A 25,714-nucleotide genomic window follows, 5' to 3' on the forward strand; every position below is an offset into this window, starting at 1 on the left:
ATAAGATTCTCAAGTCTGATGAAACCAAGATTCAACTCTTTGGCCTGAATGCCAAGCATCACGTCTGGAGAAGACCTGGCACCATCCCTACGGTGAAGGTCATGCTGTGGGGATGTTTTTCAGTGGCAGGGACTGGGAGACTAGTCAGGATCGAGGGAAAGATGAACGGTGAAAAAAGATGAAAACTTGCTCCAGAGCGCTCAGGACCTCAGACTGGGGGCAAAGGTTCAGCTTCCAACAGGACAACAACCCTAAGCACACAGCCAAGACAACGCAGGAGTGACTTCGAGACAACTCTCTGAATGTTCTTGAGTGGCCCAGACGGAGCCTAAAGAACTGTTTTTTCTTTGTCATATGGGGTATTGTGTGTAGGTTGATGGGGAAAACAGTTTAATACATTTTAGAATAAGGCTGTAACCTAACAAAATGTAGAGTCAAGGCGTCTGAATACTTTTCGAAGGCACTGTATATCCTGGAATAATCAGTTGCTGAGACATTACTGAAAGAACTCCTCAAATTCCTTACATAATGTAGAGGTCTTGAGCGCAAGACAGCAGTCTTAGCTATGTGTTACCCTGGGAAACAGACACATTCCGGAGAATCCATCTCACTCTGACTCTGTGGGGCGAGACAGTCAACATGGCACTGGTTTTCTCTGGGGATTTCAGAGGCTACATTTGGAACTGGAAAATGGGTGTTGACAAAGACTTTTTCAAAATAAACTGAAACAGACATATTTTATGTTTAGGGTGTACATTTTGTCTTCCTAATAATTACAACAATACATTACTGATATGTATGATTCATCTTGACAAAATCTCAAGGTCATAATAATCCGTAACCAAAATGATTGACAAGGGACACAATTGTTCCATTGGTTATTTATTCTCTAAGTCTGATGTTTGTGGAAAAAGGAACAAATGGTGATGCAAAAAAGAAGAGACAGAGAAAATCTATTTTTGGCCCCCAGTTCTAGGCAGTCTTGATAAACAAAGAGACATTCTGTAACAAAACTAAACAGAACAGGAAGTCTATGTCCCAAATACCCTATAATCGTACTGCTTCCTTGTTCAAAAAAAGTGCACTATAAAGGGAATAAGGTGCCATTTGGGACAAAGCCAAAAACAACATGAGCTCTGTGCACTTCAAGGCCTTCATGACACAACAGACTGCTGCGAGAATAAACCACAATAAATACCCATTTCCACATTGACCACAATATAGACTACCAAATCATATCTACAGCAGAATATCAGAGACTGGTACAGACGTAGCTTACTTCACTATAGATTACCTGAACATGAACGCTTTGGCACCCTTACGCTACACACCACCTCATTGGCTGACGTGATATGATGTCACAGGCTGGGTGAGAGGAGAGAGAGGTCATGAGAGCAAGAGAAAGAGAGCGTGAGAGAGAGAGCGAAAGAGAGCGAGGAGAACCATAAAAGGGCTAGATGAAGAGACTGGATACATAGAGAAAAGAGAGTGGAGACAAAGAACATGTTTTGATTGAGTAGGTCCATTCCTTCCTCAATCACTCCAGTACCCCTGCACATTGAAATAACAGTACTGGCACCGTACTGACCTGTATAGAAGAACGTTATATAACTCTACTCTTCTGTTTTTCTTCTGTCGCATTTCACGCGTTTTATTTCTTATCTGTATTACTACCGTTATTGTGCATTTTTGGGAAAGAGCTCGCAAGTTAAGGTTCTCTCTGTACTGTTTTACACCTGCTGTATCCTGTGCATGTGACAATAAAACGTTATAACAAATCATAATAGCAGCACTGAAAATATAGCTGGTCTCATGAAATTGAGCAAGACGTTTAAAACGATTTCAAATGACGTACATTTTCCAAGTTTCATGGTCCAATTGAAAATGGACCTAAATGTAGTGGTAAGACTAGAGACGATTATAAGTCTGTGTCTCTAACGACAGTATCTTGGAGGATTGTCCAATCTAATGTAAAGTATAGATGTTCTTTCATGTGTTTCCTTTTGACATTCTCACTGCATATACAATTTTAAAAAACGACTTTCATTTTTAAACGGGGCGTTTTCCTTTCAACAAAACACATGCAAAGTATTCAACATCTATGAGACAACACAAATCAGAGACCGACGCTTAATAATTGTAGTACCTCAAAATCCACAGCATGCTCTCATTATCAAAACGCACATAATATTACATAAACTTTGTATAGCCATAAATAAACTGCAGCTATATACATTTTCCACTTGACTCCATATAAAAGCTCAATCTACTAAGGCTGTGACTATACCAGTACTGCAAAAATTGAAACACGAAGCAGACAAAACGCTCCAGGTCTTTTAAAAACCTGCTATATATAAATGCTGTGAGCTATAACATGGAAAATAAAGACATGTGACTCTGGCCGACAGCAATGTTTATTTCCAACATTAGGGCTGTTTTCCTAAAGAAGTTAAATCCGCTTCGTGTTTTGTTTCATTGACACGCTACTAACAAGTATCGCGTTACTGATATCGTCCGAGCCCTACTGTCTATCTTAGTTCATTCGTTTAACTAAAATTAGATTATCTTTTCATTTTCCCATTCAACATGGTTATATTGTTGAAATAAGGAATCGTTTTGTTTAATTCTAACTATTTCACAGTCATTGTCCAATAGCTGTTAGACATTCAGATCCAGGACATGGAAACTGTGTGTGTGCAATAATGTGCAAAGATCCTTCTGAGGCAAAACCCCACAACTTGCCTTTGAAACCTAATCGTTCGCTTTAAAAAGGTACATTCATCAGGAGTGAAAAACAACAAACACTGTCCTTCAGGTTCTATTCAATCAAACTGACAACCCAGTTTCTAGGATAGGTCAAAAACAGCATTATTCCTGTACAGAAAATGAATTGATACTGACATCATGTAGTTTCACTAGTAAAGGGATACTTCAGGATTTTGGCCATGAAGCCCATTATCTACTTCTCCAGTCCTAGTCCGATGAACTCATGGATACATCTTTTTGTCCCTGCATCCTTCATCCAGTACAAAGGAAGTTAGAGGTAGTTTTGCAAGCCAATGCTAACTAGTGGTAGTGCAATGACTGGTAGTCTATGGTCACAGCTAGCATCTGGTTTCCATAGACTTCCAGTCATTGCGCTAACTCTAGTTAGCAATTGCGCTAACGCTAGTTAGCAACTTCTTTCAAACTACATGCAGAGACATACAAACGGTATCCACGAGTTCATCTGGATCTGGAGAAGGCGATAAAGGGCTTTATTGTCAACATTCTGAAGTATCCCTTTAACCCTTTAAGTTGGTCAGCACATGAATTCAAATGTGCATACTTACTGCAAAGGAATGCTTATTTGACTTATCACACTAACCAGTTTCATTGAACTTGCCTCAAGTCTACCTGACACTGCTAGTGACTAGTGTTAGTCTCTAGAATTGGTGGATCCCTTTTATTCTCAGGTAGGAGAGAGGACGCCTCAGCCAGCCCGTTGAAAGACCCTTGGCTTTGCTGCTCCTCAGTCCCCACAGATACCTCAGACCGTGTGCTTTTCTTCAGTGACAGTATAAAATCATTACCGTCCATGTCTGTCTGAAAGGCTGATTGACAATTATTGTCATGAGTCTTGTCCTGGAGGCAGAACTGAGCGATTTCCCCTTAGATAGGCCAGCTACTGAGTCAAAATTGGTTATATTGTAAAAATTCTAAAATGTGCTTTTGGTCTTAACTTAAGGGTTAGGCATTAGGGTTAGCAGTGTGGTTAGGTTCAGGGTTAAGGTTAGGTTTAAAATCTGATTTTATGACTTTGTGGCTGTGCCAGCTAGTGACCACTCCGCAGAGCTGCCACTAGAACAAGATTCATGATGAAAAACGCTAACCTGTGTCTGAAAGGGCTGCTCATGGTGTAGTGTACTAGTCTCCCCACTGTGGGGAGTGTTGCTCTGCTGCGGGGCTGAGGAACAGGCGTTGGCTGCTGGTGCTTTGTCAGTGTGGGGAAAATGCATATACAGTCCCTCTATCTGGCTGAGGTGGTCTGTGTGCGGCTCGGAGGTGGTTTTAGGCTGTTCCTGTGACACGACCGTGGGGCCATCGGTGGCCCCCTCCCTGTTGGGGAGTGAGGGAGCTTCACTAGGGGCTTTGGGTGTGGGGTTCAGGTTGGCTGAGTTGTCCATCTGGTAGTACCCTGATGAAGGGTTGTGGTAGTATGAGATGGGGTTAGCGCGGTTGGTGTTGGTGTGTGTGCCATCAGTGTAACCCAACACAGAGGAGAGAGGAACCACCTCTGTGTGAGAGACTGGGGGTCCACTCACCCCCTCCTCCATAGACTCACAGTCATCTTCCTCCTCCTCTTCCTCCTCAGAGTCACTACTGTGCAGGCTGTCGGTGCTGCAGTCCGACAGGCCACTACATAAACTACTACCATCGTCCTCATCCTCCTCCTCATCATCTTCCTCATCTTCATCCACTTCCTCTTCTAGATGCTGCTCAGCGTCGCTGGCAGTCGGCAGGTGCATGATGGGAGCCTGCGGGACTGGGATGTTGTCAGACATCAGGGGGTACTGCAGAGCACGCTGGACAGGGACATTGACTGTTAGTTCTTCGTGGTAGCCATTGGTGACCTGCGGTTGTTGTTGCTCGTGGCTCTTTTCCAGCTCCAGCTTCATGATGGTGTGCAGAAAGTGGGTGCGAACACGGATGGGGTTGAACTCGACGCGGCCTGTGCTGTTACTGCAGCCCTCCTTGCTGCAGCCGCACGGGAATGACATGCGATCTACCTGTACAGACAGACAACCAACGCCTCAGTTAGCCTCCAATACTGGACGGTTCCGTTTCCAATGAATAACGAACACATAGACAGATGCATAAGCATAGCAAGACGGTCAGACAAAGAGACAGGCAAACAGCCAGGCAAACAGCCAGCTAGCCAATAGCGGGCCAGCCAGCCAGCCATCATTTAACAGGCAAACATACTGACAGAGGTAATTCAGGAGACCCTCACCACAGCTCCATTTACCTGGCACTTGATGCCGGCCAGGCTGCAAGCGCAGGTCGCGGGGTTGCACAGCCCCCTGCAGTCACAGCCGCACTCCTCCCGGGACGCCCGGATGGCCCGCAGCTCGTGCTTCTCCTCCACGTCGATGCGTCGCACCCCGGACGCCCGGAGGACAGCGCGGCGCCGCCTGGTGGTCATCGGCTGCAGGAAGAAGTACTCGTCCACCTCCGTGTTGTCCAGGTCGATGTCGTCCTCTGAGATGTCGTCCAGGGTCAGTGACTCGGCCTCGTCTGACTCCACAGTGCCATTATTGGTCAGCTGGAAGAAAATAACACGAGTAGATGGTGATGCTCTCTAGTGATGTACATTGAGTAAACCGAACACCTTCCTAATATTGAGTTGCAACCCATTTTGCTCTCAGAACAGTCTCAATTCATCAGGGAATGGACTCTACAAGGTGTCAAAAGTGTTCCACAGGGATGCTGGCCCATGATGCCTCCAATGCTTACAAACAGTTATGTCAAGTTGGCTGCATGTCCTTTAGGTGGTGGACCATTGTTGATACACACAGGAAACTGTTGAGCGTGGAAAACCCAGCAGCGTTGCAGTTCTTGACACAAACCAGTGCGCCTGGCACCTACTACAATACCCCGTTCAAAGGCACTTAAATCTGTTGTCTTGCCCATTCAAGCTCTGAATGGCACACACAATCCACGTCTAAATTCTCAACGCTTAAAAATATTTGTTTAACCTTTTTCCTCCCCTTCATCTACACTGATTGAAGTGGATATAACAAGTGACATCAATAAGGGATCACAGCTTTCACCTGGATTTACATGGTCAGTCTGTGTCATGGAAAGAGCAGGTGTTCTTAATGTTTTGTATACTCAGTGTATAATGTATCAAGGCTCTTGTAAAGTCCTGCCATATAGACTGCTGTAGGGGCTTATATGTGTATCCTTGTATCTATGAAATAAATGCTCATCTCCTGTTTATAATACCTTGGGTGGTGATGTAAATCAATTCAACACAAGTGGTTTACACAGGTTGTTCAAAGAAAGTCCGAGGTCACAGCGAGGTGAGAGGAATCGGCATAAACCAATGAGGGGGATTATTATTGATAATAACTACATGGCTGACTGCTTGTGTTAGCGCATCCCCTTGCGTTGAATTAGAATCTCTGCGATAAAGCAGCTGAAAGTGCTCGTGAATACACTGAAGAAATACATTATAAGGAATGTAAAGGTCATTTTGACTGGAAAGGACTGTGCCACTCAGGTTTTTAATGTCATTTGTCATTAACCTTGAACTCATAACCTAGTCCTAGTGCTATCCTGCTTTCCTGCTTATCCCCGGCTTACAAATGGGCAAACATTCCTTCCTCATCTCTCTGCTGTTAGCTGATTTCTAGCACAAAAATAGTTGCCATGCTACACATTGGTGTACAATGTAATGCACTTTAGGAACTTGGAGATGTGCCACTGTGTGTGCTTTATGCAATCTATTATTAATACACTGAATGTGCCACTGCACTGCTGGATACTTTAACACAAAGGCATAGTCCAAACTTTCAGTTAGACAGACTCGGCTGCCTTCCGTTAGACAGACTCGGCTGCCTTCCGTTAGACAGACTCGGCTGCCTTCCGTTAGACAGACTCGGCTGCCTTCCGTTAGACAGACTCGGCTGCCTTCCGTTAGACAGACTCGGCTGCCTTCCGTTAGACAGACTCGGCTGCCTTCAGTTAGACTAGTGGTTCCCAAACTAGGGGTTGTGACTCCGTAGGGGGGGACGGGTCGCCTAATATGAAAATGGGGGTCACGGGAGAATTTCCAAAAACCTGAAGAAAAAAATATTAAAAAAATATATACCAAAAAATATATTATAACATCGTCTTTGTGTCTCAAAATCATTGTAATGTGGTTAACCTTAAAAATTGAAATGGAAATGATTCAAATCGAAAAGATAAAATTCAACCAGAGAGCGCCCTTACATCATGGAAAAAGGGCACACTTGACCGTTGCACTTGAATCATTCCCATGGTGAATGGCTAGGCCTGCTACGCTACAGTATGAAACCACACACTATTGCAGAGACTTTGATATTACTGGAAGCAATTTCTATGGTGAAAACAATGTGTGGGGAGGCAGGGGCACAGAAACTCACATCAGTACCTTTGCAGATAACACTGTTAAACAAATAATTGATGCTATTGCTAGTGCTATTGCTATGCTATTGCTATGCTATTGCTAGTGCTATGCTATTGCTATGCTATTGCTAGCAATCAAGAGGAAACTGACTGAACAACAAATAAACGTTAGCTGTGTGTGCCGAGATGCCCATGCATTGACTTTTGTTACGCACACCTGGTTCCCATTCCCCCTGATTAGTATGTAATATATATATGACAAAACACACATGACGAGAGAAAACACTACATAAAGAGCGACCTAAGACAACACAGCATGGTAGCAACACAACATGGCAACAACATGGTAGCAACACAACATGGCAGCAGCACAAAACATGGTACAAACATTATTGGGCACAGACAACAGCACAAAGGGCAAGAAGGTAGAGACAACAATACATCACAGCCTATGTAACAGAAATATTTGGGTAACTAAACTATCTGAACGCAAGCATGCAGGGGAAATACAAAAACATTCTACAGATGAGTGACCGAATCAGTGGATTCAGAGGAAATAATTATTATTGGAGAGTCTTTCAAAAGTGAACCATGCCCACTTCCCTCGGCTGTGCATGTTTCTAACAGAAAACAGCATCAGTAAGTGTCCCACACGAGTGATGACTGTTCACCTCCAACTCTTGGAAGAGCACTTTGGGACCTACTTCCCAATCCATTTGACTGTGATCCTGGCTCAGTTGACATGCCGGTAAGTGAAATCGAACAGCTGATCAAGCTGTCATGTGATGGAATGCATTTACGTGTCACTATGGAGGAGTTTTGGTTCCTGACTCGAAGCGAATACCCTGCCGTCTACCTCTAAGAATTATTGCCGAGTTCAAAACAATTGGGAACTCAGAACTGGGAACTTGGAAATCTCAAGACTGGGAAAATGTGTTTTGAACGGTCATTCAACTCGGAATCTCAAGCTCCTTTCTAGAGCTCAGACTTTCCGACCTGAAGATCACTGACGTTTTGATTTGACCTCATATTTTCCTAGTTGTCTTGAAAGCACCATGAAACTCATGGTATACCCTTCACCAGCTCATATCTGTGTAAAGCTGGATTCAATGCTCTCGTCTACATTAAAAATAAATATCGATCCAGGTTGGATGTGACAGCAGAGATGAGGTGCACACTGTCGACCACGCCCCCTGACTTTGAGAATGTCTGACGCGACATGCCTCAAGCACACCCATCAGATTAGAGGTGGTGAGATAATGCATCTTTGTCAGACTAATTTGCAATGGACTGTCATAGCCCACATTAAAAGTATGTGATGGTCGCAAGAATTTTCAGAATTCAAAATGGGGTTGTGGGCCAAAAAAGTTTAGGAACCCCTATGTTAGATGAAGTTGACTACCTTGAGTTTGATGGAGTTGACTACTGTTGTGTCTGGACTATCATTAAATGTGAAGACTGTATATTATCAAAGCAATGCTCTATTTGTAATTTAATTACGCAATTAAACTAATCATGTAACTTTAAACTAGGAAGTCGGGGCACCACGAAAAATGTTGTTCATAGAGTGTCAATTTTAGAGTGTCGATATACAAATTGGCTTAATTATTTATTTACTATCTAACCACACCGAATTAAATAAAACAAACTGTAGATATGTGGGTTACTACATGATACAAAGAAAAAGTCCCCAGCTGTCACGTTCCTGACCTGTTTTCCTTTGTTTTGTATTCATTTTAGTTGGTCAGGGTGTGAGTTGGGTGGGTTTGTCTATGTTTGTATTTCTATGTGGGGTTTTGTGTTCGGCCTGGTATGATTCTCAATTAGAGACAGGTGTGTATTGTTTGTCTCTAATTGAGAGTCATACAAAGGCAGCCAGGGTTTCACTGGTGTTTTGTGGGTGTTTGTTCCTGTGTCCACACAGGACAGTTGAAGGTTAGTCACGTTTGTTGTTTTGTAGTTTTTGTAGTGTCTTGTTTTGCTGTTTCCATTAAAAGATGGCTTATTTCCCTCAATCCGCATCTTGGTCCTATCCATGCTCCTCCTCGTTTGAGGAGGAGAACAACATTGACTGCCTTTACAGAAACACCCACCACAACAGGACCAAGCGGATTGAGGAGAGAGAGAAAGAAATAAGGCACTGGACACAGGAGGAATGGTCTTGGGAGATCATGGACGGAAAAGGACCCTGGGGAAGGGTTGGAGAGAATCGCTCTCGGGAGGTGAAGAAGGCAGCCACAGCCCAGGAGCGGTGGATTGAGGAGGCAGCACGGATGAGAGGCTGGAAGCCCGAGAGGCTCACCCAAGAATTTCTTGGGGGGGGGCTAAAGGGGAGTGTGGCGAAGCCGGGTTGGATACCTGAGCCAACTCCCCGGGCTTGCCGTGGAGTAAGAGGGCGTCGTACTGGTCAGACACCGTGTTATGCGGTAAAGCGCACGGTGTCCCCAGTACGCGTGCTTAGCCCAGTGCGGGCTATTCCACCTTGCCGCACTGGGAGGGCTAGGTTGGGCATCGAGCCGAGTGCCATGAAGCCGGCCCAACGTATCTGGTCTCCAGTACGTCTCCTCGGGCCGGTGTACATGGCACCAGCCTTACAGGTGGTGTCCCCGGTTCGCCTTCATAGCCCAGTGCGGGCTATTCCACCTCGCCGCACTGGCAGGGCTACGGGGTCCATTCAACCTGGTAAGGTTGGGGAGGCTCGGTGCTCAAGAGCACGTGTCCTCCTTCACGGTCCGGTATATCCGGCGCCACCTTCCCACCCCAGCTCAGTACCACCAGTGCCTACACCACGCACCAGGCTTCCAGTGCATCTCCAGAGCCCTGTTCCTCTTCCACGTACTCTCCCTATGGTGCGTGTCTCCAGCCCGGTACCTCCAGTTCCGGCACCACGCACCAAGCCTCCTGTGCGTCTCCAGAGCCCTGGACGTACTGTTCCTTCTCCCCGCACTCGCCCTGAGGTGCGTGCCCTCAGCCCGGTACCTCCAGTTCCGGTACCACGCACCAGGCCTAGAGTGCGCCACGAGAGTCCAGTGTGCCCTGTTCCTGTTCCCCGCACTCGCCCTGAGGTGCGTGCCCTCAGCCCGGTACCTCCAGTTCCGGTACCACGCACCAGGCCTATAGTGCGTCTCAGCCGGCCAGAGTCTGCCGTCTGCCCAGCGGTGCCTGAACGGCCCGTCTGCCCAGCTCCGTCTGAGCCATCTGTCTGCCCAGCGCCGTCTGAGCCATCTGTCTGCCCAGCGCCGTCTGAGCCATCTGTCTGCCCAGCGCCATCTGAGTCATCCGTCTGCCACGAGCCATTAGAGCCGCCCGTCTGTCCCGAGCCAGTAGAGCCGTCCGTCAGTCAGGAGCCGCTAGAGCCGTCCGTCAGTCAGGAGCTGCCAGAGACGCCCGCCAGTCAGGAGCTGCCAGAGACGCCCGCCAGTCAGGAGCTGCCAGAGACGCCCGCCAGTCAGGAGCTGCCAGAGACGCCCGCCAGTCAGGAGCTGCCAGAGACGCCCGCCAGTCAGGAGCTGCCAGAGACGCCCGCCAGTCAGGAGCTGCCAGAGACGTCCGACAGTCCGGAGCTGCCCTACAGTCCGGAGCTGCCCTACAGTCCGGAGCTGCCGTACAGTCCGGAGCTGCCCTACAGTCCGGAGCTGCCCTACAGTCCGGAGCTGCCACTCAGCCAGGACCTGCCGGAGTCCCTCAGCCAGGACCTGCCGGTCCTTATCCCGGTGCTGGTCCTTATCCCGGTGCTGCCCCTTGTCCCGGTGCTGCCCCTTGTCCCGGTGCTGCCCCTTGTCCCGGTGCTGCCCCTTGTCCCGGTGCTGCCCCTTGTCCCGGTGCTGCCCCTTGTCCCGGTGCTGCCCCTTGTCCCGGTGTTGCCCCTTGTCCCGGTGTTGCCCCTTGTCCCGGTGCTGCCCCTTGTCCCGGTGCTGCCCCTTGTCCCGGTGCTGCCCCTTGTCCCGGTGCTGCCCCTTATCCCGGTGCTGCCCCTTATCCCGGTGCTGCCCCTTCATTTAGGTGGGGTTAGTGGGAGGGTGGTCATTGGGAGGGGGATAAAGAAGCGGGGATTGATTATGGTGGGGTGGGGACCTCGTCCACCGCCAGAGCCGCCACCGTGGACAGACGCCCACCCAGACCCTCCCCTAGACTTTGTGCTGGTGCGCCCGGAGTTCGCACCTTAAGGGGGGGGTTCTGTCACGTTCCTGACCTGTTTTCCTTTGTTTTGTATTCATTTTAGTTGGTCAGGGTGTGAGTTGGGTGGGTTTGTCTATGTTTGTATTTCTATGTGGGGTTTTGTGTTCGGCCTGGTATGATTCTCAATTAGAGACAGGTGTGTATTGTTTGTCTCTAATTGAGAGTCATACAAAGGCAGCCAGGGTTTCACTGGTGTTTTGTGGGTGTTTGTTCCTGTGTCCACACAGGACAGTTGAAGGTTAGTCACGTTTGTTGTTTTGTAGTTTTTGTAGTGTCTTGTTTTGCTGTTTCCATTAAAAGATGGCTTATTTCCCTCAATCCGCATCTTGGTCCTATCCATGCTCCTCCTCGTTTGAGGAGGAGAACAACATTGACTGCCTTTACACCAGCGGACAAAGCCGATATGACGGCTTGTAGGACAAATGTAAGGGGTGGGGACTGAGAAAAAGCGGGAAAGACGAAATGGATTCACTACAGACAGTTGATAATTATATTCATTGAAATGCTAATCCTTTGCACATGAGCGGCCGCTCATTCGAGAATAATTTCAATGTATATATTTACGTCCGTATGTCGTTGTTGTCTTCTCTGTTGGAATCGCCTGTCCGTCTGCTGGAGAGTCAGTTCATCAGAGAGTTTCTGGTTAACTTCCTCAGAAGTCACAATGTCCTTCGTGGTTGTAGCTTCCTCCGCTGCTCTGGATAGTGTCTGTTGTAATCGATACGTCAGGCGTACAATGTTCTTAGAATAGATGTTTCGGCGATTGTCGGTATTCTCGTACTAGACTTACGGAATTTCTAGAGACAGACTAGTAATTATACGTCTAAGATTTGCTCTTATTCTGTAGTGATCGATAGTCTCGTAGTTTAACCATTTCAAGCCGTGTAGCCAAAACTACAGTTGTATGACCGAATGATCTATAGAATTCTAGCCATTCCAACGTGGGGAGTCCCAGCGTTCTCTGACTTGATGTAAATTTTGTAGGAAGTGGGTTTTATACTCTGTGGTAAAAGGCGCGAGTCCATGACACCGACATAATGCCTACGCTTACGTGGGCGTGACCACTGATTTGGTTAACTTTATATGAAAACCCATATTGTCTCATTTAGAAGGTTAACATTACTTTTCACAAATAGTTTAATTACATATGTTTCACAATATTTAGATGTGTTCCTGACAGCTGGGAAAAGTACACTTTAAGGGATAGTTATGTGTGTTTCCTGTCCTTCATGAGATCACCAATTGAACCATACTCTTCATGACTGTCCCTTAAGTGTCCACGGACCATTCCCACATTCTCAAAAGTAGAAATATTGTTTAATTATTCAAAATTTTGATGTTCGAGGGTCTCTCTGTGTTCCACAGTTTACATTCCAATCTCGAACACTACAGAGCATAGGGGCAGCGTATTTTATGACCGACCATAAAACAGTCGACTTCCCGCTCTCCCTCTCTATGAGAAGGAGCATGCTGTAAAGCGGACCCAGATCGTCACAGGAGAGTTATGACACTACCTTGAGTTTGATGGCGTTGACTAAAGTTGACTACCTTGAGTTTGATGGCGTTGACTAAAGTTGACTACCTTGAGTTTGATGGCGTTGACTAAAGTTGACTACCTTGAGTTTGATGGCGTTGAGTTTCTCCTCTTTGAGGTGGTCTCGCAGCATGTCTCTGTGGCTTCTCTCCTGCTCCACAGCGAAATCCCCCAGGGTGTAGCGCTGCACCCAGCTGTGGCGTGTGGACATGCCCAGGGTGCTGCCACCCTGCGTGGGCACGCTGGTGAAGCCCTGGCGCCGGCTGAAGTAGTACACCGTCACGCTCTCAAAGTGCACATTGCGCACCAGCAGGCGCTTCTCACACCTCAAGATAGAACAGGCTGATAGAAGAAGGGATGGAGAGAAAGGGAGCATTTAGAGACAATTTTTTATTTTACCTTTATTTAACTTGGCAAGTCAAATTCTTATTTACAATGACAGCCTACCCCCGGCCAAACCTGGACGACGCTGGGCCAATTATGCGCCGCATTATGGGACTCCCAATCACGGCCAGATGTGATACAGTCTGGGTTCAAACCAGGGACTGTAGTGGCACCTCTTGCACTGAGTTGCAGTGCCTTAGACCGCTACGCCACTCGGGAGCCCTTAAGTGAGTATTGCTGCTATTGATATCCCTATGGACCCCTTGAGTTCTAGCATCCCTAACATCCTCCCTGTCATCTAAAAACCCACAGGGAGCAGGAGCTAGGGGAGATCACCAGCTAGAGATGAAATCACACTACTCCCAAGAGTTACTTCCTGTTTCTCTCTATCATTCTAATCCCGCTGAGGCTCTCTATGCTGGTGGTGCTTGAGGGAATCCCATCTGATTTGAAAAGCAGTAGGTGAGGAAGTGGCTCTATTAACTGGGAGTTTTTTTCCACTGAAAAGATGGATGGCTACTCACTAGCACAACGCTATTTCATTCACTTTGTGTCAAATAGTTGACAGTGTTGTCTGAAGTTGGCAAAGCTGGCTGTGTAAGTTAAGCAGTCAAGTATATGCATGCTGGGTAAGCAACTCACGGGCGACGGGGGTGGAGGGGCCGGGGTTGACGCTGTCGCTGCTGTTCCCACTGTCGCTGCCAGCAGAGACCTCGTCATCGGACCCCCGGAGAGAGAGGCAGGGGGAGGGGCTGTCTACCTCCACCTCCTCAAACTTCCTCTTCAGGATCCCACTCATCCTGCCGTAGGTCTACCACCCAACGTCTGGCCCTGAGAGAGAGAAAGAATGTTGTCATTGCCGTTATTGCACAAGTGTGTACATGGTCGATGAGCAAACCCATTCTACTGTACATGGTTGCTCAGTTCATGGCATAGTGGGCCTTGATCTCTCTCAATAGGTATATGTGATGAGTGTATGCACATCGAGTGCATAAAAGTAAGCGTAACATTATGACTATAACTACTGTTCTCTGAAGGAGGGAAACGAGGTACAACATACTATGGGGAGTCGCACTCTTGCGACTTCGGTTGAAGGATCTACAATCACACCTGATAAGGCCACGCCTCGCTGGAAGCCCCGCCTTCCACAGGTGATAAGCGTGAGGCTCGGATTCATTCCTTCAATTTAATACCGCTCTTCACCGAGCCCAGGAATGGGCGGCGTGGGGCCAAACAGGTGTTGTACCTCGTTTCCCTCCTTCAGGGAACAGTAGCCCAAAGCGAGAGCATGTGCACACTGCTTCCCAGAAATAGGGAGCAAGCCAAGGTTAGGAGGAAGAGAGAGTCTCTCCCCATCTGTTGATGCACACCACCACTGGCATATTGTTGGTTCTGACCAACACAAGCCAGCCCGACAAAAGCAGGGAGTGTCTGAGCGCCGATATACCATTAGGAGCTCTGGGTAATTGATATGGTGCACTCCGCACCAGTATCCATCCCTCCCGAATCGAGTTGCCACCGTACACCCCTTGGAAGGGGGGTTGCGTCTGTCGTGATCACCTTGCCAGATATAACTCAGTCCATGGGAGCCCCCTAACAATAGCAGAGGGTCCCACCACTGGGCCAGGGCCCGAAGGCCTGACAAGGACACCCGAAGCGACTGTTAGGCTGCGAGATGCGTCCAGGTGAGTGGCTAGCACACTGCGTTGGAAAGGCCGCAGCAACAATAGCCCCACGGGAACGACTTCCATCACAGAAGCCATCATCCCCAGTGGGCGTAGCCCAGACGAAATTTGGCTAAGCAGAGCCGGAACCTGAATACCCTCTGCAGGGATAGAAAAGAGCGATATGCGAGTGAGTCTAGCTCCAGACCCAGAAACGGTATGAAACGGAGCTCTCGATCACCGACGTCGTAAATCTTCTCTGCAGGGGACAGTTTCTTGAGTAATATGCACATGGATACAATTTCTGTGTATTACCCTGTCATTGAGACATAACTGGACCCCACGCCCACCTCTGAAGCATCCACCTCCCCCACAAAGGATATCTGAGGAATGGGGCGAAGGTGAAACGTCCCTTGAGTAGACGGAAGGCCTCATCGGCTGCTGGGCTCCACACCAACCTACAGGGACCAACCTTGAAGAGAGAGGTGAGAGGGGCGGAGACAGAGCTGAAGTTCCTGATTAAATGGCAGTAGAAGTTGGCAAACCCCAAAAACCGTTGTAACCCCATTATGATGGTTGGGACTGACCATGACCTGACTGCATCTACCTTCTTGTCATCCATCCTCACTCCCTGCGGGCTGAATTGGTAGCCTAAGGAGACAGCCTTCTGAAGATATTGGCACTTTTCAGCCTTGACAAACTAGTGATTAACCAGAAGGTGTTCCAGGACTGCTCGAACGTGAGTGATGTGATCCTCCAGAGTACACGACCACCTGGCATCCGAGCATGTCCTGAACACCTCGTTAACAAATGCCTGGAACACTGATGGAGCATTGGCATCACCATGTACTCTTAGTGGCCAGACATCGTGCTAAACGCTGTCTTCCATTCATCCCTCTCCTGGATGCGGATGTGATTGTGTGCACTCCGCAGGTCCAGTTTGGTAAAGAACTGGGCACCGCGGAGCTGTTCGATGACTGCCTGCAACAAAGGGAGAGGGTAACGGTACTTCGTGGTGATTTCATTGAGTCCTCTGTAATCAATACATGGATGTAACCCTCCATCCGTCTTGGCCACGAAGATGAAACCAGCCAACGCAGGAGAAGAGGATGTGCGGATGAAACCTTGTTGGAGCGCCTCTTGGATGTAATCCTCCATGGTCTGGGTCAGGTGGCGCGGGTCTTGGAGACCAGCGGGAGGTATATATCTGGGTTGTTGGGCTGAAGGGCAACCACAGGACTCTCAACCGACGTAGAACAGGGGATGAGGAAGCAGGTCCTCCGACATTCGGGTGACCAGTCTGTGATTCTCATCCTCCACCATGAGATGGTGGGATTATGGCGTTGAAGCCAAGGGAGGCCGAGGAACATCTTGTGAACTGGTGCCCTCGTGATGAAGAAAGAAGGGGATGTTCTCCTGATGAATGGACTCTACGGTGAGGGCAAGGGGTTGGGTGATGTGTGTAATGGTTCTGGATCCTAGTGGCCGACTATCAAGGGCTTGAACCCGGAAAGGAGAGGAGAGAGGGTATGAGATGTTAAGAGATGAGGCAAGGGTCTGGTCAATAAAGTTCCCTGTGGCACCGGAATCCACTAACGCTGTAGACACAGTACATGAGGGACAGTCAAATAAACTCGGCAAAAAAAGAAAGGTCCTCTCACTGTCAAGTGAGTTTATTTTCAGCAAACTTAAGATGTGTAAATATTTGTATGAACATAACAAGATTCAACAACTGAGACAAACTGAACAAGTTCCACAGACATGTGACTAACAGAAATTGAATAATGTGTCCCTGAACAAAGGGGCATTCAAAAATCAAAAGTAAGTCAGTATCTGGTGCGGCCACCAGCTTGATTAAGTACTGCAGTGCATCTCCTCCTCATGGACTGCACAAGATTTGCCAGTTCTTGCTGTGAGATGTTACCCCACTCTTCCACCAAGGCACCTGCAAGTTCTCAGACATTTCTGGGGGGAATGGCCCTAGCCCTCAGCCTCCGATCCAACAGGTCCCAGACGTGTTCAATGGGATTGAGATCCGGGCTCTTCGCTGGCCATGGCAGAACACTGACATTCCTGTCTTGCAGGAAATCACAAACAAAATGAACAGTATGGCTGATGGCATTGTCATGCTGGAGGGTCATGTCAGGATAGGCCTGTAGGAAGGGTACCACATATGGGAGGAGGATGTCTCCCCTGTAACGCACAACATTGAGATTGCTCATTCCCTCATCGATAAACGCGAATCCGACCATCACCCCTGGTGAGACAAAACCGCGACTCGTCAGTGAAGAGCACTTTTTGCCAATCCTGTCTGGTACAGCGACGGTGGGTTTGTGCCCATAGGCGACGTTGTTGCCGGTGATGTCTGGTGAGGACCTGCCTTACAACAGGTCTACAAGCCCTCAGTCCAGACTCTCTCGGCCTATTGCAGACAAGCACTGATGAAGGGATTGTGTGTTCCTGGTGTAACTCAGGCAGTTGTTGTTGCCATCCTGTGCCTGTCCCGCATGTGTGATGTTCGGATGTACCAATCCTGTGCAGGTGTTGTTACATGTGGTCTGCCACTGCGAGGACGTCCTATCTCCCTGTAGCGCTGTCTTACGCGTCTCACAGTATTGCAATTTATTGCCCTGGCCACATCTGCAGTCCTCATACCTCCTCGCAGCATGCCTAAGGCACGTTCACGCAGATGAGCAGGGACCCTGGGCATCTTTCTTTTGGTGTTTTTCAGAGTCAGTAGATAGGTCTCTTTAGTGTCCTAAGTTTTCATAACTGTGACCTTAATTGCCTATCGTCTGTAAGCTGTTAGTGTCTTAACGACCGTTCCACAGGTGCCTGTTCATTAATTGTTTATGGTTCACTGAACAAGCATGGGAAACAGTGTTTAAACCCTTTACAATGAAGATCTGTGAAGTTATTTGGATTTTTACAAATTATCTTTGAAAGACAGGGTCCTGAAAAAGGGACGTTTCTTTTTTTTGCTGAGTTTAGTATGATGGACACCAAAAATAGTTTAGCAGAAAGTGATGAAGATGGAATACTCACTCCTGCCCCAGGAGGTGGAAGATCACGTGACCATCCCTCTGCTCTTGTGGATCCCGGATTAGGAAGTGCCGTACACCGCTGGAGCTGGTGCCCTCTTTGACCACAGTACAGACAGAGCCCCATCTGTCTCTGTCTGTATCGCTCTGCCACGGGGAGGCGTGTGACCCCCTACCTCCATGGGTTTAGGCTCTGATCCAGAGTGTTGACTGAGGGAGGGAGAAGCAATGAAAGTATCGACGCTCCCGAAGTAGGATATCCAGATGGCCATCGCAATGAGTGCGTCCAAGCAGACGTTGTTGTCTCGACAGGCCTGTTCCGTCTGGACCTCCTCGCGCAGACCTCTTCTGAATAGCGTACCAAGTGCCGGCTCATTCCATCCGCTGGATGCTGCTACTGTCCGGAAGGTGAGCGCATACACGGCAGCCTCCCTCTCTGCCCTACGGGGGATGATCGAAGATGCATTTGAACAGAGCCATGAACCCATCATATGAATCTAGCTCCTCCTCTCCTCTCTCCCAGATGGCTGTGGCCCATTCCAATGCCCGCCCAGTCTGCAGAGAAATAACCGTGGCAACCTTGGACCTCTCGGTGGTGGGGGCTCCCATCTGGTGCGTAAAGTAGAGGGAACACTGAAGTACATTCAGCGTATTTAGATGGGGTGCCGTCATATTTATCCGGTAGGGACAAACAGGCATTGCTGACCTGAGCGAGTTGCTGAATGGGCTGTTGAGCTGGCTCGCTGGTTCGACTGGTTTTAAAGTATCCTCCGCTAGTTGACGGCAACGCCTCCGGGCATGTTCGAGATATTGCACACTGTGAAGAACCTCTTCCATAGCGGTCCCCAGTTGTGCCAGCTGGTCATGGTGTTGACGTAGAAGTTATCCCTGCTCGTCGATCGTATGGGCGCTATTCTGTTTTACCTGCTGCTTCCATTGTTGGAGTCAGTATTCTGTAACGGAGACACTGAGAGTCGAGAAGCAGGTGAAACGTTTAATAAAACAACAAACATGAACCGAGACAACATAACTGTAGGGTCTATGCATAAACACAGGGATAATACTGGCTGGGGAAAGAACCTAAGGGAGTGCCAGATATAGGGAAGGTAATAAGTGAGGTAATGGAGTCCAGGTGTACCTCATGATGACGTGCAGGTGCGCGCAATGATCGATGCCAGGTGTGTGTAATGATGGATCCCAGGACCGGTGGTTAGTATACTGGTGACGTCAAATGCCGAAGTGGAGGAGTGGGAGTAGACGTGACACATAGCCATTAAAACCAGTAGATAGTGATAGTGCTGACGTCATGCACGTACTCCTATGAAAACTCCCAAATGGCGTATGAAGCCGGAAGTATTTGAATTTGAAGCATGCCATGTTGCTAAATGGGTCTGAATGGCACAAAGAAATTGCTAAGGATCATGGTGAAAGTGGCCGTAACTAGCAAAAGATCATGGTTGATGTAGTCGTTTTTTTTCATCCTGCCTGAGAGAGTCAACCGGGAGCCTCCACGTATCCTGCCTGCCCGCGACAAATGTAGCAGTCAGAATGGATCACGATTGATCATAATAAACTAACGGCCTTGAAATCAAATCAAATGTATTTATAAAGCCCTTTTTACATCAGCAGATGTCACAAAGTGTGTATACAGAAATCCAGCCTAAAACCCCAAACAGCAAGCAATGCGGATGTCTTATGGGCACAGAGGGCTCCGGCAATGGCTGATGTAGTACCCCGTAGTACCCCGTTTGCTGTATCAAAATCTGGGGCACTGTCATCACAGCACTGTTTTTAGTGCAGCGGGACAGCTGCTCGGGGGCTACTTCCCCATCGGAGGAACATGCAAGACACGTTCTCTACTCCCTCCAACTCCAGGAATTGAAAATAAGAGTAGAGTTGCCATAGCGCTTTGGGGAACACTAGTAAGCTTCATTCACCGGAAGTTATGCATGCTGGCTGACCTTAGCCAGGAGGCTCTTTAGTCTAAACTAGGCTAGCTAGCCTCTTTGATTGCGGCATTGTTCGTTTACAATAACCAAGCGACTTAACGCTACGTATACTAAACAAGAGAGCTACACCAGCAACTCCACTGTGGGGAGGCAGGAATAGCTAGTAGTAGCTAGCTCGCCTCGGCGAGTTAGCTAATCTGGCTAGCACGCTATGCAGCGCTTGTTCACTAACCTGGTCTCGAAAGTATACGTAGGATCGGATCACTGAGGTGGGACCCGGACCCTTCTGGGAAGAGGAGCAAGCGGTGCGTAACCCCTGCAGACACAGGCGGCGGGGATACCCACAGAACCTGGTCGCCCTCTCTCTTCGAGTAGCCTCCCGTAACCGGCGACAGTGCGCACAGGAGTCGGGAGACGTTCTACCCGACCAACAACCCAAACCATCAGCTGAGTTACGAGCACCCGGGAGAGGAAGTCACTATCGGAAACACCAAGCCCCCTAAAGAATGCTAGACGATTGTCGAGAGAACCTGTGCCACAGATTAGTAGGAAATCAGTGTCAGCCATCCCCTAATCTCGCACACGAACCCATTCAAGTGAGGGCAGCCTGAGCACGCACCGAGCCGAAACCTCAGCACGCACCGAGCCGAAACCTGAGCACGCACCGAGCCGAAACCTGAGCACGCACCGAGCCGAAACCTGAGCACGCACCGAGCCGAAACCTGAGCACGCACCGAGCCGAAACCTGAGCACGCACCGAGCCGAAACCTGAGCACGCACCGAGTCGAAACCTGAGCACGCACCGAGCCCGAAACCTGAGCACGCACCGAGCCGAGACATACAAGACAACTAACATGAGTATCTCATTGGGGCATGGTCGCGAATCCAAACCCGGCTTGTCAGCCTTTGTCGTTTCGGTCGTGTAAGCCAGCTTACTTATTGCTATAGCCAGGCCAAGCAATTCGAAGAATAACTAATTGTTCGTGATTAAGGAAACGTATGAGATCCATACAAACTTCAGCACATACCATCCAGGGGGTGAACACTCTCTACCACTACGGGACAGTTGAGATGGCACGACGTCAGACTGTCTCGTCTTCCAATTGTGTTTTCGCTAGGGTGCGACTCACCATAGTATGTTGTACCGAAGTTGACTGACTGAAAGGGAACACGCATCAAGGAATGCACACACATGTAATCACCTGCACTCTGCGTGCACACAGTACAGGACAGCTCGCTGTTATACTGTGTTGAAACGTGTTGCATCTTGCCTAGCCATCTTGTTTCAAGAGGACCACAATGGAAAGTCCCAGATGTTATTGTGTGTTATCCTCCATGATTTTACTCATGCGCATGTATGGCTTTACAAGTTTTATGTGTGCTTGTTTGTAAAAAAGGTTGAATGAGTAAACAAATCTAAAATGCAAACACAACCCCCCACAGTGACAGTATGGGGAGATGGTGGGAACTGGGTAAGGGTTTCCATGGCTATATCTAACATCATGTACCGACTTCCTACAATTCATTTCAGTCATGTATTCTCATTCCCATCCTCAGATTCCAGCGCTCCGTGCTACCTATTCCTTGAAAACCATGCAGTGGTTGCCATGACAACAGTGTCATCGTATACATGCATCTTATTGAGAGACATTTTTAATTCAGACAGTCATCGCCTGATATATAGACATTGTGGATACTCTGTGCAAAACAATACCACTTAAAACTGTGGATTACTGTCCACACAAATCACAATCTCATTATAAATGCCTCCTTACTGATGGCCACAAAACAGGACCTGAGGCTGGGAGCTTCTCCCTCTGTGAACTGGTACCGGATGACATCATGCACCAGAGCAGAACAGAACAGAACACAGGAGCAAGCTACCCTGCAATTGCAGTGAGAGAATAGGTGTAGGGAGCCTCCCCTCCCCTTCCTTCCCTCCCTTTTGCTAACCATCCCCCCCCCCCCCCCCTCTCTCTCTCTTTCCAGGAAGAACAGTAAGCCCTGCAGCATGATATTCACTGGGAACACAACGCTGCATAAGCTCCCTCCGCACCAGATGCTACAGATAGTGTCCTGTGCTGAATGGATCCCACTCGTGAGTTTCCCCCATAAAATGTAAAAGTACCAAAGGTGAGAAACTATTACCACTACACTTCAATAATGCATATTACCACTGACTGACCTGTGTCGTATCGCCTTGCAAACTCCAGGAATTCTCTAGTGCATCCCCACAGTATTCACTACATAAACGTCCACATCGACAGGGCTCCCAGAAGAACAGACCTTGCTGCTACCCTCTTACGCTATTGTTTAGCGCCCGGGAGTCTGTCTAGCGTTCACTATCTTTCTCTCTCTACTCCCTCTCTGCCTCTCCCTCTGGTGTTGCTTGCTGTCAGCTCTCTCAGCCAGCTTCTCTCTCCTCTCTAGCTCTCTCTCTCTTTTTCTCTCTCTCTCTATCTCTCTTTCTCTCACCCTCTGTTTCTCTTGCTCTCGCTCGCACTCTCTCCCTTTCCACACAAAGACTCGTTGGCTTGTGCTGGCTGAAGTGCTGAAGCCTGACTGAGGTAGAGGAGGAAGTCCTTGGAATTCACGTAAAGAGAGAGGATAGAATTAGAGAAGAAGAGGAGAGAGAGAGAGATGGGAGAGAGAGAAGGGAAAGAGAGAGGGCTGGTGTACTCAGACAATTTTGACAAAATAGCAAAAAGGGCAAGGAGACAGATCGGCAATACTAAATCTCCCTTTTATAATCCCAAACCCTGCACTGCCCCTGTATAACAGGCAGACACAACACCACGGTGTCACTTTACAGGCTCAGGTTGCCACAAATAGCATGGAGATGAGTGACAAAGCTTAGTGGGAAGCACCGATGCCAGCCCCTGTGCTGACCCTGTCCACAGACACTCAGTCTCGATGATGAATACGGGCCAACTGTCAACTCAACTTCACTCACTGCCCTAAAATACCCTCCTGCATCTCTCTCTACTTCCCCTTTCCTCTCTACTCCTCCTCCTCCTCCATTCATGTTTGGATTCATTGGGTTAATGGTGTGTGTGTGTCACACAGCAGAGAGGAGCCCTGACTCACTCACTGCAGTGAGACTGGTTGAATTAGCACTAGGCTAGCTAGCCAGCCTCCAGGCAGGGAGGTTGAGAAAGGAAGCCCTCTCTAGATTCTAGAATGACCTCACAGAGAGGGTCAGTTAAATGGGACAGACCCTAATGTCATCTGGCGCTGAAGAAGCCTATTGCCGCAGACACGCACACGCACGCACGCACGCACGCACGCACGCACGCAGGCAGGCAGGCAACAATGTCTCCTCTTCCTATCCACCCACTCACAGAAATGTGCTCTTTCTTTCAGTTTGAGTTGAAAATGTTGCTGGATTGACAGCATTTAGAGAGAGTGAGAAAGAAGTGGACAGACAAAGACTAAGAGAAAAATCTCAAATTAGACTAGGCGCCATCGAACAAATCACGAAACGATGACTCCATGCCATTCATATGTTCTGCCATTATATTCCAAATAGACATGAGTCATGAGCAATACCAGACAGAGCGCTGTAGCTCCCTTATTCAGAGAGCTGTATCTCCCTTATTCAGAGAGCTGTATCTCCCTTATTCAGAGAGCTGTATCTCCCTTATTCGGAGAGCTGTATCTCCCTTATTCAGAGAGCTGTATCTCCCTTATTCAGTGAGCTGTATCTCCCTTATTCAGAGAGCTGTATCTCCCTTATTCAGAGAGCTGTAGCTCCCTTATTCAGTGAGCTGTATCTCCCTTATTCAGTGAGCTGTAGCTCCCTTATTCAGTGAGCTGTATCTCCCTTATTCAGTGAGCTGTATCTCCCTTATTCAGAGAGCTGTATCTCCCTTATTCAGAGAGCTGTATCTCCCTTATTCAGAGAGCTGTATCTCCCTTATTCAGAGAGCTGTAGCTCCCTTATTCAGTGAGCTGTATCTCCCTTATTCAGTGAGCTGTATCTCCCTTATTCAGAGAGCTGTATCTCCCTTATTCAGAGAGCTGTAGCTCCCTTATTCAGAGAGCTGTATCTCCCTTATTCAGAGAGCTGTATCTCCCTTATTCAGTGAGCTGTATCTCCCTTATTCAGAGAGCTGTATCTCCCTTATTCAGATAGCTGTATCTCCCTTATTCAGAGAGCTGTATCTCCCTTATTCAGAGAGCTGTATCTCCCTTATTCAGAGAGCTGTATCTGGTGCATATAAAGGTGCCTTGGTTGAAAATAACAAGAGAAACATCTGCTTTAAGATGGAAGGTGACAGAAAGGTGTTACAACGTCAGTCCCTCTACGACTATTCTGACTGTCCTGCGCGTGTGTGTGTGCGTGCGTGCGTGTGTGCAGCAGCTACAGTTTCCCATACATTAATGAAAACTGGTTGCTATAGCAATACCAGACATATAGCACCCAGACAAACATCCCAAATCCCACAGCCTAACGAGAGAAGGAGTACCCTTTCATCTTAAACCAGCGCACCACTCAAATCCTATAAGGGCCATTCTACTTCCGTTCTACTTCTAAATTCTACCTAGACATGACAGAATAGAATGGCTTGTTAGGATGATATAGTATTGGGGAGGGTTGACATTCTGTCAGTCTAAAGCTTTTGGAGAACAAAGACCAACGTAAGATCATGAGCTATTTGCAAAGTTGATCGATTGTCTCATGGGCTAACACGTCACTGGAAATCAAATTCAGTCTCTAGAAAATGTTAAACAAATGCACACTAATGGGAGGTATAACATATATGTATTTCCCACTGACTGAATAAACAGTCACCTTTACCACTGCACAAAATATGGTCTAGCTGTCGGAAGCACGATAAGAGGAGATAGTGGAGACGTCCAATTACTACTGTATGTTTCCTACAGCGAGTTAGTGAGCCCTTTTCACTGCTCTCTTCGCCCTCTCTTCTCCTAGTGACTGGGGAAACTAATTGTGCTGCATTTCAAATCTGCCACTGCTCTCTCTCTTTCTCTCCTCTCTCTCTCACCCACACTCCCGCTTTCTGTCTATTTCTCTCTCTCTTTCTCGTTTCAACTTCTCTCTCCCTTTTCCTCTCTTTCTGTTTCTCTCTCTCTCTCTCTCTCTCTCTCTCTCTCTCTCTCTCTCTCTCTCTCTCTCTCTCTCTCTCTCTCTCTCTCTCTCTCTCTCTCTCTCTCTCTCTCTCTCTCTCTCTCTCTCTCTCTCTCTCTCTCTCTCTCTCTCTCTCTCTCTCTCTCTCTCTCTCCTCTCTCTCTCTCTCTCTCTCTCTCTCTCTCTCTCTCTCTCTCTCTCTCTCTCTCTCTCTCTCTCTCTCTCTCTCTGTTTCTCTGTTTCTCTCTCTTTCTACATCTGTTTCTCTCCCTCTATCTGATTCTCTCTTTATATCTGTTTATCTCTCGATCTGTTTCTCTCACTCTATATCTGTTTCTCTCTATATATCTGTTTCTCCCTACATCGGTTTCTCTCTATATATCTGTTTCTCTATCTTTCTCTGTTTCTCTATCTGCTTCTTTATATACACTGCTCAAAAAAATAAAGGGAACACTTAAACAACACAATGTAACTCCAAGTCAATCACACTTCTGTGAAATCAAACTGTCCACTTAGGAAGCAACACTGATTGACAATAAATTACACATGCTGTTGTGCAAATGGAATAGACAAAAGGTGGAAATTATAGGCAATTAGCAAGACACCCCCCAAAACAGGAGTGATTCTGCAGGTGGTGACCACAGACCACTTCTCAGTTCCTATGCTTCCTGGCTGATGTTTTGGTCACTTTTGAATGCTGGTGGTGCTCTCACTCTAGTGGTAGCATGAGACGGAGT

General features: G+C 47.8%; 1 protein-coding gene across 3 annotated transcripts in view; it reads right to left on the reverse strand.

Moving 5' to 3' along the window:
* Positions 1–866: 866 nt before the first annotated feature.
* The window catches only part of LOC129859674 (cysteine/serine-rich nuclear protein 3-like), a 30,439-nt gene continuing 5,591 nt past the window's right edge, over positions 867–25,714 (reverse strand). Inside the window, exons 1-5 of one of the 3 annotated variants that reach the window (XM_055929735.1) lie at positions 22,071–23,576; positions 13,874–14,062; positions 12,930–13,189; positions 4,994–5,305; positions 867–4,769 (exon numbers count right to left, since the gene is read on the reverse strand). In XM_055929735.1, the coding sequence (XP_055785710.1) occupies positions 3,792–4,769; positions 4,994–5,305; positions 12,930–13,189; positions 13,874–14,030 (1,707 nt within the window). In that variant the 5' untranslated portion in view covers positions 14,031–14,062; positions 22,071–23,576 and the 3' untranslated portion in view covers positions 867–3,791. Of the gene's footprint in view, positions 4,770–4,993; positions 5,306–12,929; positions 13,190–13,873; positions 14,063–22,070; positions 23,577–25,714 lie in introns of those variants that run through there. The other 2 variants (XM_055929734.1, XM_055929736.1) reach the window with 2 other exon arrangements.

This window comes from Salvelinus fontinalis, chromosome 7 (assembly GCF_029448725.1).
Source record: "Salvelinus fontinalis isolate EN_2023a chromosome 7, ASM2944872v1, whole genome shotgun sequence".
NCBI lineage: Eukaryota > Metazoa > Chordata > Actinopteri > Salmoniformes > Salmonidae > Salvelinus > Salvelinus fontinalis.